General features: G+C 48.3%; 1 protein-coding gene across 2 annotated transcripts in view; it reads left to right on the forward strand.

Moving 5' to 3' along the window:
• The window catches only part of ATP2C2 (ATPase secretory pathway Ca2+ transporting 2), a 74,852-nt gene that overhangs the window by 33,477 nt on the left and 28,332 nt on the right, over positions 1-13,043 (forward strand). For both annotated transcript variants that reach the window (XM_061138302.1, XM_061138303.1), the window contains exons 8-10: positions 8,108-8,257; positions 8,333-8,401; positions 9,178-9,253. In XM_061138302.1, the coding sequence (XP_060994285.1) occupies positions 8,108-8,257; positions 8,333-8,401; positions 9,178-9,253 (295 nt within the window). The remainder of the gene's footprint in view (positions 1-8,107; positions 8,258-8,332; positions 8,402-9,177; positions 9,254-13,043) is intronic.

The raw sequence follows: 13,043 nt of genomic DNA on the forward strand, positions 1-13,043 counted from the left end.
AGCTCCTGTGTAAAAGCCACCTTGCTTCATCTCCCAGTGACCTTAAGAGGACAGTGGGACAGTCCTTCTTTTACAGTGAGGACACAGAAGCCTGGAGGGCTGAGCTCACACAGTCAGTGGGGCAGAGGGGACTTGATCCGGGCCACCTGGCTCCAGAGCCCAGGTCCTTCACCACGGACTCCAGGCCCTGTGTCGATGCAAACAATCGCTAATAAGAACAGAGCATGTGAGCCAAACTGAGGACTGTAGCCCAGGAGACAGGCTCGCCATAGCCCAGACAGACTGCTCCAGAAAAGCATGGTTTTCAGTGCTGTTTTGTATCCTGTCACAACAAAGAAAAAGAAATTCCATCAAACATGGCAGGGGTACATTCCTTCAAGGTCGCCAAAAGGCCAGATTAGCACGTATGCAGTGAGACCCTGGCATCTGGGAAGAGAGCCTTATCTCGGAAGGAGTCCTGGCTTAGAGGCATTCACCCCTATCTTCAAAGTGAGCGCTCTTTGCTTCTGGGTAACGCGTCCTTCTTTGATGGTGAAAGCAGGTGTACCATGTACAGTGCGCACAGGCTGTGCTGGTGATCATAAAGTCCAAGCCAAGTCATAAATGCCAGACCGGCTTCCCCACTCCATCACCTCTTTCCCGACAGCCGGCTCTCCGGACTTCCTTCCTGGCTCTCTGACTTTCCCCCCAGGTTTCCTCAGTATGTCCAGTTCTAGAGCTGCTGAGCAAATTGTTACACACTTGGGGCGTAAACAACAAGAGTGTGTTATCTTACAGGCTGGAGGTCAGACTCAAACTCAGTTTCACTGGGTGGAAATCAAGGCGTTGGCATGACTGTGTTTACCATTGCCAAGCTTCAGGGGAAAATTGGTTCCCTTGCATTTTTCAGCTTCCAGGGTCACCCACATTTCTTTCCTCGTGCCCCCGAATCGCTCCAACTACTGCTTCTGTCTTTGTATTTCCTTCTCTCAGACACTGCTCTGATTCCCCTCTCGTAAGGACCCTTTTTAAAATCACATGATCTCTTTTTTCTTTTTTTAATTAATTTATTTGGATGCCCCGGGTCTTAGTTGCGGCATGAGGAATCTTTTAGCTGTGCCATGTGGGATCTAGTTCCCTAACCAGGGCTCGACCCTCAGGCCGCTGCATTGGGAGTGTGGAGGCCTGACCCCTGGACCAGCTGGGAAGTCCCTGTAATGACATATAGGGCCCCCCATGATCATCCAAGCTAATCTCCCGGGGGTAAACCCATCCGTTTAATCACACCTGCAAAGTTTCTTTTGATGCTAAGACAACACTTTCGCAAATTCCAAGGATTAGGACTTGGGTGTCTTCAGGGATTGGATGGTAGGGGGCTACTATTCAACCCACCGCCCTCAAAGCCCTCCTCTAAGCCTCTCCTCCTTCCCTCCCTGCCTGAGGGCACCCCTCCCAAATCCCCATTAATCCGTCCTTCGAAAAATATTTCCTGAGAACTACTATGTGCCAGGACCTGTGCTGCGTGCTGAGGAGGCAGTGAGAACAGATGAGACCTCTTGTTTTTACGGCCTGGAGTGACAGACCACATCTCCCACAGGGGACCTTGTGGGCAAAGCCCAGGGGATTCTGGACTTCCCAATCAGGACAGACTTGACTGGCCCACTGCAGTCACAGAGGGCTTCCTGGAAGCAGTGCCTTTTGAGCCATTCTGGAATGGACGTTAACCAGCTGTTCCAGGCAGAGGAGACCCAAGCTGTGTGCTCAGCCCTGTCTAGGAAGCCACATGCATTGCTGCTATCAGCTGCCTGCAACGCATCTTCACACAGGAGAGCCGTCCCTGCCATCCGGAACCTACTTCCCACCAGCAGGACTTAGCTGTCCTCATTCCTGAGGTCTCGGCCCCCAACCGTCCCCTCCACACTGGCCGCCCTGATCCCTCTCCTGAGGCGTCACCTCCCCTCCCTCTCCCCACCCTGGATTCCTGCTGTTCATTCCAGTGTCAGTTTGCTTTCCTGTCTATTGCTCCTGTCTATTGCTTCAGTTTAGTCACTCAGTTGTGTCCGACTCTTTGCGACCTCATGGACTGCGGCACGCCAGGCCTCCCTGTCCATCACCAACTCCCGGAATTCACCCAAACTCATGTCCATTGAGTTGGTGATGCCCTCCAACCATCTCATCCTCTGTCGTTCCCTTCTCCTCCTGCCTTCAATCATTCCTAGCATCAGGGTCTTTTCAAATAAGTCAGCTCTTCACATCAAGTGGCCAAAATATTGGAGTTTCAACTTCAACTTCAGTCCTTCCAATGAACATTCAGGACTGATTTCCTTCAGGATGGACTGGTTGGATCTCCTTGCAGTCCAAGGGACTCTCAAGAGTCTTCTCCAACACCACAGTTCAAAAGCATCAATTCTTCGGCGCTCAGCTTTCTTTATAGTCCAAATCTCACATCCATACATGACTACTGGAAAAACCATAGCCTTGACTAAATAGACCTTTGTTGGCAAAGGTCCCTCCACAAAGGCAGGGAGTTTGTCTGTCTTGGTCACTACTGGATTCCCAGGGCCCAGAAGAAGGCCTGGCCCTTGGCAGGACACAGATGGACAGATAGCCCACCTCCATTCCAGCATATCCAAACCCAAACCCACCTCCCTGCCTGCATCCTTACCCCTTCCCAATCCCCTAATCCCCATTGTTCCTGTTTCTCTGGCCAGCTGTCTTCAAGGGAGGCATCTCTGTCTCATCTCTCTCTTCTTTCCTCTTTTTAAGAAAAAAAAATAGACTCTATTTCTTAAAGTCTTTTTCTTTTTTTGACCATGCCAAGAGCTTATGGTATCTTAGTTACCCGACCATCAATCACCATGACCCATCCCTGCTGATGCTGACCTTGATCAGCTGGCTGAGGTCTGTTTTCTCACATTTTAATGTGTCACCAATTAATAGGGTGCAGATGACACCACCCTTATGGCAGGAAGCAAAGAAGAACTGAAGAGCCTCTTGATGAAAGTGAAAGAAGAGAGTGAAAAAGTTGGCTTAAAACTCATCATTCAGAAAACTAAGATCATGGCATCTGATCCCATCACTTTATGGCAAATAGATGGGGAAACAGTGAGAGACTTCATTTTGGGGGGCTCCAAAATCACTGTAGATGGTGACTGCAGCCATGAAATTAAAAGACACTTACTTCTTGGAAGGAAACTTATGACCACGCTAGACAGCATATTAAAAAGCAGAGACATACTTTGCCAACAAAGGTCTGTCTAGTCAAAGCTATGGTTTTTCCAGTTGTCATGTATGGATATGAGAGTTGGACTATAAAGAAAGCTGAACGCCGAAGAATTGATGCTTTTGAACTGTGGTGTTGGAGAAGACTCTTGAGAGTCCCTTGGAATGCAAGGAGATCCAACCAGTCCATCCTAAAGGAGATCAGGCCTGGGTGTTCATTGGAAGGACTGATGGTGAAGCTGAAACTCCAATACTTTGGCCACCTGATGTGAAGAGCTGACTCACTGGAAAAGACCCTGATGCTGGGAGGGATTGATGCTGGGGAGGAGAAGGGGACGACAGAGGATGAGATGGTTGGATGACATCACCAACTCAATGGACATGAGTTTGAGTAACCTTGGGGAATTGGTGATGGGCAGGGAAGCCTGGCATGCTGCTGCCCATGGGGTTGCAAAGAGTCGGGCATGACTGAGCGACTGAACTGAACTAGTTAATAGGGGTTCTTTCTGTGAAAGATCCTCATGTTTGGGCAACCACAGCCGTCACTCCAGCTGGAAAATGCCCCCATCTTATCAGTCCAACAGGCCCTCAGAGGTCCTCCTCTGAGGCTCTGTTCATGGGGCTCATCCTGCCATAGGAGGAAGCTGCAGTGACCCCACACCATGTGGATCAAGACTAAACTCTGCCCTCTGACTGTTCACAGTCTGGCCTGCCCCATCGCCCCGTCCCAGACCCTATGAGAGAATGGATGCCTGAGCTAAGAAAATGCAGCAGAATCCATCTCTGACATGACCTAGGCTGTGGGGCCTCGGGCAAGCTTCTGAAGCTCTCAGAGCCTCAGTTTTCTCATCTGTAGAGTGGGGATCAGAGCAGCATCTTTTCCACGGCATAGTCATGAATGTTTCATGAGAAAAATACACTCAGCAAATGTGTGTTAGCATTAGCATACCATCAACAATAGTAATTCTTCTCTTAGTTTCTCTTGCACTCTAATTTAACATCATCCCACTTAGTACATCACTGTCCATTTGTTTCAAGAATTTGATTTTCAAAGTTCTTGAAAAAAGAACCTGACTTAAAATTCTTTGGGCATATAATTGGCATCCACTTTAAAGTCCTGTTGACTCGGTCAATTGAAAAACTGGGTGAGCAGGTTATATTCTAATTGGTCTTCCTTTAAACAGCAAAAATCAAAATAAGCAAATCATGTGAGCCTCAGTGTGTCTGAAGGGGTTATTGTTGGAACAAGAGGAGATGTAGTGACCTCGTAGCCCAGTGTCTCCCAACACTTGCCCCGCAGGGTGGCCCATACACTGCAGCCCCCACTTGGAGAGTGTCAGCATCCATTTGCATAGTAAAGACCCCGAGAAGTCCTGCAGTAAAGAGAACCAGTTCACTGGGTTTACTCCCATGTTTCTCAAACTGTTTTCCACCATGGAACCCTCTTTCCACAGACCAGCAATTAATGTCCTGTGAGGGAGGGTCCCCCAAGACAAGTGGGAAAATCCATTTTATATCTGGAAAAACTAAAGCTCCCCAAATCACAACTATGTGAATGTGATTTTTGTTAACATAAGAAGTCTCTAACCCTCGTGGGTCCACTAGGAAAGCAGAATGGAGGCCCAGGGGGCTTTTGGACCTGCCGTCAGCCTTCACATAGTCTGGTACAAGTGTGAAGACTAGAATTAAAAACAGAAGAGTGACTTCCCCGGCGATCCAGTGGTTAAGACTCTGCCTTCCAATGCAGGGAGTGCAGGTTCAATCCCTGGACAGAGAACTAAGATCCCACATGCTTCCGGGTATGGCCAAAGGTTAAAAAAACAAAACAAAACACCCCAGAGAAATTAACTGTCTCCTTCGTTCCACTTGCTGCCAGTTGCTCTGTGTTCTTTGTCTGGCACTCCCATCCATGCGTGCTCCCTCACTGAGAGCCTTACTGTGCTTCACATGGCCTGTATTTCTTGGACTGTAGGCTTCCCCTCCTGATGGAACTGGCCTGTCTTCTAATGTCTAACATAACTTTGCACATTTTCCTCATGTTTATCCTTCTCTGCTCCAGACTTTTCATGGCTATATCCCAAGGTTATATCCCAATCTCTTAACCAATGCCAAACACAACTAGGTTCCAACCACACCTCCCACACATCCTCTGCTCGTCATGCTGGTCCCCACATGGGTCCCCATGTAGACCAAACCTTCTGTCTCTTTGCTCACGCCCTCTCGTGTTGATGGAGTTGAGGCCCTGTGAGAGCAGGGCCAACTCTTCCCCCTCCAGCAAACCCCCGTGCTGGTTTCAGCACCTGGGACAGTGCCCACCTCTGTCCACTCCCGAGAACCTGTGCCCAGAGAGGATGACCCGGTTCCACTGCTCGGCATGCAGGGCTTCTGTCCTTTTAGTCTGTGGCTGGGGTGCTGGGGGAAGAGAGGTCTTTATTTACCTCCCCCCATCTCTTCCATTGTTTTGATCAAACTCATTATTACCAAGTCCACTCACCAGCAATTCTCCAACTTGCTTTCTTTTCCCTCCTGAAAGACCTGCCTGATTCTCTTACCAGTGTCTGCTGATCCCTCAAGGCTTGTTTCATGTCCTAGACCCTCCAAGAAACTCTGCAGCTCATCCCACCCCCCCCACCACCACCACTCCACACTCCTGTTTCCTGAACCTTTTGAGACAGAATAGATCCGATTAGGGCATCAGGTTGTTCTAACTACGTCTCTCAAACTCAGGCAATGGCAGGATTCTCTTTCACTGCTGATTTACCATTTTTATTACAATGTAACTTCAATGGAACAAACATAAAGTTAGGTACAAAATCTATGTGCTTCAAGTTAAGTGAGTTACAACTTATTCTAATTATTATCATGTCCAATTAGACCACATTTACTAGAAACGGAATCTCTGTTTGCCATAGTTACTGTTGTTCAGTTGCTAAGTCGTGTCTGACTCTTTGCAGTCCCATGGACTGCAGCATGCCAGGTAGGGTGACAATATATAGCCTTGACATACTCCTTTCCCAATTTTGAACCACAGAGGTGTGGTAGTTTCTGCTGCCTGGGACCTGTGCGATCAACATCTGGTCGTTCTGGATGACTCACTTTCTGCGTTTCTTCTTTCATTGTGGGTTAGGAGCTGCCTGTGATCTCATATGACTTTGCTCCGATGTCCTGGAGATAAAACATGAAGATTAGTCAGTAGTTGTGTTTGTGGTGGTAGGTTGAGACAGATACATGGGCTTGAACAGGCAGGGGTTTATTCTTATTTCACGTGATGAGAGCTTGAAGGGGGAGCCGACAGGGTGGCTTCACCACAGAAGAAAGACCCTGGGTTTCTCCCAGCCCTCCTCTCTGCCCCCTTGGGCTGTGGCATCCTGTTAGTGCCTGTAAAATGGCTCTTGGAGCGCCAGCCATGAAAACAGTGACCCAAGCAGAGAGAGAGAAAGGTGAAGGGGACAAAGAGGACCTGTCAGCTCAGCCCCCTTCAAAGATCTGCACAAAGACCATTCATCCCATTGTCCAGAGGGTGGAGACACCGTGAGCTGCCAGGGAAGCTGGGAAACAGGGCTAAGGGGGTGGGATGGGGGCCATCATCACACCCAATGCCATGGGGTTCTGTTAGGAACTTAGAAGGTTAGATGGATATTACTTGGCAGGTGGTGGCTCCTGTCATCCTCGGGGACTGGGGTCCCCTGGAAGTGTGCACATTTTTATAGATTGTTATTGAATTATAAAACTTGAGAGTATAGAAACTCACAGACTTCTGTTTGAGAAAGGCCGATCTAACTGTTCTTTTGGGAGTTTGAAGGAAGGTAACTTCTTTTAGTTGCTCTTTTTTTTTTTTTTTTTTTGCTTCAGTGAGAAGTCCCTTAGGGGCAGAGCACACCCTAGACACCTTGCCCTCCTTGGCGGTCCCCGGCATGGTTCTGGCCATGGAAGACCTACCTCCTGAGTGATACCTACTGGGCCTGTGGTCACTTCCGCAAGACCTTGAATGGCTAAGAATGTGGTCTCTGGAGCCACTATGTTGGTTCAAACCTCTGCTCTGCCGCTAATGAGCTGTGTAAACTTGAGCAGATTTCTTAATCAGCCCATGCCTGTTTCCCCAAATGTAAACTGGATAAGGGACTTCCCTGGTGGCCCAGTGGCTAAGACTCTGTGCTCCCAATGCAGGGTTCGATCGCTGGTCAGGGAACTAGATGCCACATGCTGCAACTAAGAGTTCACGTGCTGTGACCAACAGGTCCTGCCCACCGCAAAGAAGATCGAAAACCCCCCGTGTGGCAACTAAGACGGGTGCAGCCTAATTAATTAAATATTTTAAACAACATTATAAAGTGGATAAAATAATAGTGTCTTTCATGGCGGGTGTGAGGATTAAGCAAGAAGCCTTGTGAAGTGCTCTGTGCTGGACCTGGTGCATAGTAGGTGTTCTGGAAATGTCACCCTGGAAACGTCAGGAAGCGTGTGTATCTGTGACTGCATGTGTGTTTCGGGTGTTGACATGACCTTAGGCTGTCATCAAGTAACCCGGCTCACTGCTACCCAAATCACACGGATTGTGTGGGAACTCCAGTGTGGGCGGGATGTGGGAGTTAGGGGAAAAATAGGATGCTCCGAAAGGGATACTCTAATTTAACCATTGCCTAAGTTTTTTTTTTAAATTTTTTATTAAAATTTAAAAGGGTGTTAAAACAGGATTTGAGATTGCTATGTTTTCTGAAAGGGGTCCCACATTCAAAGCTTTTCTGATTCCTCGAGGCACCCGAGGCCGCGTTCTGATCCTTGTTTCCTGATTTCTTATTTGCTGTCTGTTGACCAGTGACATTAAGGTGTTAGACACTATCCTGGGCTTTGAAAACCAGCTCACAGGTTAGGGGGCTGGTACCACACCTCTCGTTGCTCCCCACAGGTCACAGACCTCCTGGTGGACGAGTCCAGTTTCACGGGAGAAGCTGAGCCAAGCAGTAAGACAGACACCCCGCTGACGGGTGAGGGCGACCTCGCGACCCTGAGCAACATCGTCTTCATGGGGACCCTGGTGCAGTGCGGGAAGGGCCAGGTGAGCCCGGGGCCTTGGCATCCCTCACCTGTGGACCTTCAGCTCAGACCTCACACCTTTCTCTCCTGGATGCAGGGCGTCGTGATCGGAACAGGAGAAAAGTCCCAGTTCGGAGAAGTGTTTAAGATGATGCAGGCTGAAGAGGTGAGGGGCTGGGGGCGTTGGGTTCTTTATTCTTTTTAGATTATTTGTTTATTTATGGCTGCACTGGGTGTTCATTGCTGCGTGTAGGCTTTCTCTAGTTGTGGCGAGCAGTGGCTACTCTCCTGTTGTGGTGCTCAGGCTTCTCACGGCGGTGGCTGCTCTCGTGGAGCACGGGCTCTGGGGCCCCGGGGGTTCAGTAGTTGTGGCACATGGGCCCTGTTGCCTCACTGCATGTGGGATCCTCCCGGATCAGGGATCGAACCCGTGTCCCCCATATTGGCAGGCGGATTCTCAACCACTGGACCAGCAGGGAAGCCCTGGGTTTCTTGTAAGGTGGGGTTTGAGATGATTATCAGCTGGTGACACCTGCCCCGCCTACTCCTTAGGAACAAGGATGATATGGTTAATGTGAGTACACTTTTAAAAACTTTTTACTTTGAAATACTCATTAGGATTTTTGTCAAGATATGACTTACGGTGATATACACAGATCTGAAATGTAGCAGTCCGTGGATTTCTATATATGTGCCCTGTGTAATCACCACTCAGCTTAAGATATAAAAAAGCAATCCAAGCAGGGTCTTCCCTGGCAATCCAGTGGTTGGAATTCTGTGCTTCCACTGCAGAGGGCACGAGTTCCATCCCTGGTCAGGGAACTAAGATCCCACAAGCTACACAGTGCAGCCAAAAATGAAAAAGAGAGAGAGAGAGAGAACTGAAGCAGGAGGGACACTCCCGGATCTCATCTAACAAACCCATTGTTCTCATCCTTTCAGACGCCCAAAACTCCTCTACAGAAAAGCATGGACAAGCTGGGGAAGCAACTGACACTCTTCTCATTTGGCATAATTGGTGGGTGAAGGAGGTTCTGCATGGGGTCCTGGTGAGGGTGGAAGAGGGGGTGGGGGTGTGTGGAAGGCAGCACCCATAGCTGTCAAATACCTTACTACTCACCTGGGTGAGGACTGGGGTTTGGGATCAGAGGTTCTTGGTCAGCAGCGAGAGGTCTCTGTATCAGTCTGAACAAGCTAGCAGCTGTAACAAGCAGCTCCTACATTTTAATGACTTAACATGATCATAACTTATTTCTTGCTCACACTACAGTCTGTGGGCACATTCCTGGTGAAATGGCTTTCCCGGGTAGCTCACCTCCAAACCCTGACATGTGGTCCCAGGCTCCTGCTTTATTGTTGCTCTGCTTTCCTCCAGTTCCTGGGAGGGGTGGGCCATAATTCTGTTAAACCAGCAGATGGGGAAAGAAAGAACATAGAGACTTGTGGGGAGTGGGGGTGAGGGGGGAGCATTTTTTAAGGCAGGGACCAGGAAGTGAAGTCATCACTTTTGCCCATTCTTGATTGGCCAGAATGAAGTCACATGGCCTACCTAACTGCAAAGGGGACTGGGAAATGTAGTCTGGTGGTGCACCCAGCCACGTTTCTATGCTGTGCCTAGGCTTGTTCCTCCTGACCTTTGGCAGCATACCAAACAGTATCCCCATGGTGCTGCAGCCCCAAATTCAGGTCTTATTCCTGAATTATACCCTGGTCCCTGCACCTGCCCCTTCCTGCTGTCTTCAGTTCTGGCTTTGAGTCTGTATCCTTTGTTCTCAGCTTTCAGGGTCAACCAGTGCCTGGGCCATTATAGATTCTCAATAAATGTTGGTTTAGTGAATAAAGGAACAAACCAGCCAACCACTGCCCATAGCACAAGCAGTGATGAGAGGAAGTTCTAGTGAGTCTGGCTAAAACTGCAGAGTGGAGAAAGTTCTTAGGAGAAGAGGCAGCTGGCCCTCCTAGCAGCAGTTTTTGTTGTGCTTCTGGTCATCCAGATGCATTGGTTCATTTAATGAATATCTTATGACACGGTTGATCCTGGGATAGGTTCTGGGGCCACTAAGATGAGTCAGACACAGCTTCTGCCCTTTGGAGGACTCCAGAGAAATAGGAGAGAGATACCTGAACAAATATGAAATGTGAAGGTAGCTGTTAATTTTACATGGGAGAGTTGAGAAGGCTCCAAAGAGGAGGTGACATTAAGTTGGGTCTTGTAGGATGGGTAGGAGTTTGCCAAATAAAAAAAAGAGAAGATTGGGAATTTCAGACCAAGCAAAACATATATCCAAAGGCATGGAAGGTCTCTCCCATTCCTTTACAACTTGTGAAAGTGAGGTCACTCAGTTGTGTCCGACTCTCTACGACCCCATGGACCATAGCCTACCAGGCTCCTCCGTCCATGGGATTTTCCAAGCAAGAGTACTGGAGTGGGTTGCCATTTAGCAAAGTGTTAAGAGGACACGCTCTGAAGTTGGATCTCTCAGTTCTGTTGTGCTAGAGATAGACCTGCCGCCCTTTGCTCCCTGGCCACCCCTTCCCACTCTCTAGTTTCTAGTCTCCTTTCCAAGTGTCAGTTTTGGATGTTGTACTCAGAGTTTGTTCAGTCAGTAGGTTTCCTGTTTTTGAGTAGCTCTATGTCCTCTTCCCTCCTTTCTGCCCTAGTTTGCCCTGGAGCAGTTTCATGGGAAGTGGGTTTTATCTTAGCCTGCCAAGTCTTATCATAGCCAGAGGGGCTCTGTGCTTGTGAGAGGATTTGGAGGCTGTGCTCAGGCATGGTGGAGGAGGACTGTGATAGATTAGTGATGTCTGTCACGGAGGGAGAGTGGCTCTATGTCACCATTCACCTGCCCTCCTCGGGGTTACACTGATCAGACGTCTGGGACAGGGTGGATGGATGCCTACATGCCCCCTGGCTGCCCAGAGGGCCTTTTTGCTCTCTAAAGCAGGGGGTGGAAACTCTGACTCCCAGGCCAGATTGGTTTCACCACGTGTTTTTGTGTGGCTCACAAGCCAAGGCTTTTTTTTACATTTTAAATGACTGAAAAAAAATCAGAAGAAGAAGAACATCTTCTGACATTAACATTATATGAAAATCAAATTTCAATGTTCACAAATAATTGTTTTATTGGCACACAGCCAAACGCATTCATATAGTATCTATAGCCACTTGCACACTGCAATGGCCAAGTTGAGTTTCAACAGACCATATGGCTCATAAAGTGAGTACTGTTTTCTACCCAACCTGTTAGAGGAAAAGCTGTCTGCCACCTGCTCTAGACCCTGGGGTTGCCAGAAGGAGAATGGGCTGTAATAATAGCCCCCAGAGAAAATACCAAGAAGGTGTGCTTCAAGACAGATTGTCAAATAGATGCTCTTAGCAGGCCTTTCCACAAGATTAAATCTGTTTCAAAAAATGTTCCAAGTCAGAGGCCCTGCAGGGTTACTGCCTTGTATAAGCCATTATTCCTCACGTTAACTTAAAACTTAAATTGGCATGTCCATGGCCAGGCCTGTGATAACCGCTCAGATGTTTTTTCTTTTTAATAAATATTTCAAGAATTGCTCTGGCAGAGTGGGAGTTGTGAACCCTTAGAAAGGCCTAGGGATGCTGGGAAAGAGTGGTGTGCTGGTAAAGGCTTAACAGCCGGCTCCAGGGGAAAGTGGTGTTTGTCACCTCTGTGGTCTCAGTACTCACAGTAGCCTATTTCTAGACACCGGTGGAAAATTACCGAACCTGAATTTGGGAAGAAATAAGCACATTTGGCTTTTGTAAGGCCCCCACCCTCCTACTGTGGCAGGGCCCAGGATGGGGGCAGGTCCTGTGGGTTGGGCTCTGCCCCTATTTTTAATAAAACTTCCCCCCGAATCTTTCTAGGTTCATTTGGGTTCCTGCTAAGATTTCGACTACTGAGTTCTGTTGCTAATCAAAGTGTGCAAAAAAAAAATAAAAAATGAAACCCCAATAAATCAGATCTTATGACCTCTCTACCCCCAACACACACGTACCCACACACATGCAGACACACACACACCACTACTGCCCAGCAGAAAGCTCACCCTGGCTCTGCTTTCCCTGCAAAACACAGCTGATGCTCTTCCGCAAGTCCCCCAAGACGTGTCACAGGCAACTCCTCTCACCTCCTACTTCCCCCTCGCCTGTCTTGTAACTGTGGCCACAGCAGTTCATGACTTGGTGTTACTGTGGGCCAGGAGCCATGCTGAGATCTCCAAGTGCATTGTTACATCTTAAATCCTAAAACAAGCCCTTGAGGAAGATGTGGTCATTTCCCCCACTTTACAGATGAGCAAACTGAGGCCATGCCTGGCGGACCCTGAACTTTTCCCCATTGCCAGAACGTCTCAGGGCTTTCATAGGCCCCAGCATGAGTCATCCACTTCTTTACCTGGAGGCTCCATCTCTGACTGTCCACATACCCCGTGTCTAACACAGCATCTGGTGTTTAAATACTGGGTCAACAATTGATGAAAGAGAAAAATGGGATAAGGGATGTCTTTAATCACAAAAATGCAGAATAAAGTCAGTTAAGAGAGAGCAGCTCATGAGTCCATCAGGGGAGCGGCTGTCGTTGGTCACATCAGACACCTCGGGGCAAGTCCTAGGAACATACAGCCTGTGGGAAACTTCTGAAATAGCACAGAAATGTTGCAAACAACCCCAGATAAACTGGGTGACTGTTTCTTTCTTTTACTTGAACTGACTTGATCCTTTCCTGAAAAAGGAAAACCATCCTCTTTTGTAAGCAGGAGAGTTTCTTCCTTAAAAATGGGAGAGGTGAAAAGTGTTTGAA

This window comes from Dama dama, chromosome 4 (genome assembly GCF_033118175.1).
Source record: "Dama dama isolate Ldn47 chromosome 4, ASM3311817v1, whole genome shotgun sequence".
In the NCBI taxonomy this organism is placed as follows: Eukaryota; Metazoa; Chordata; class Mammalia; order Artiodactyla; family Cervidae; genus Dama; species Dama dama.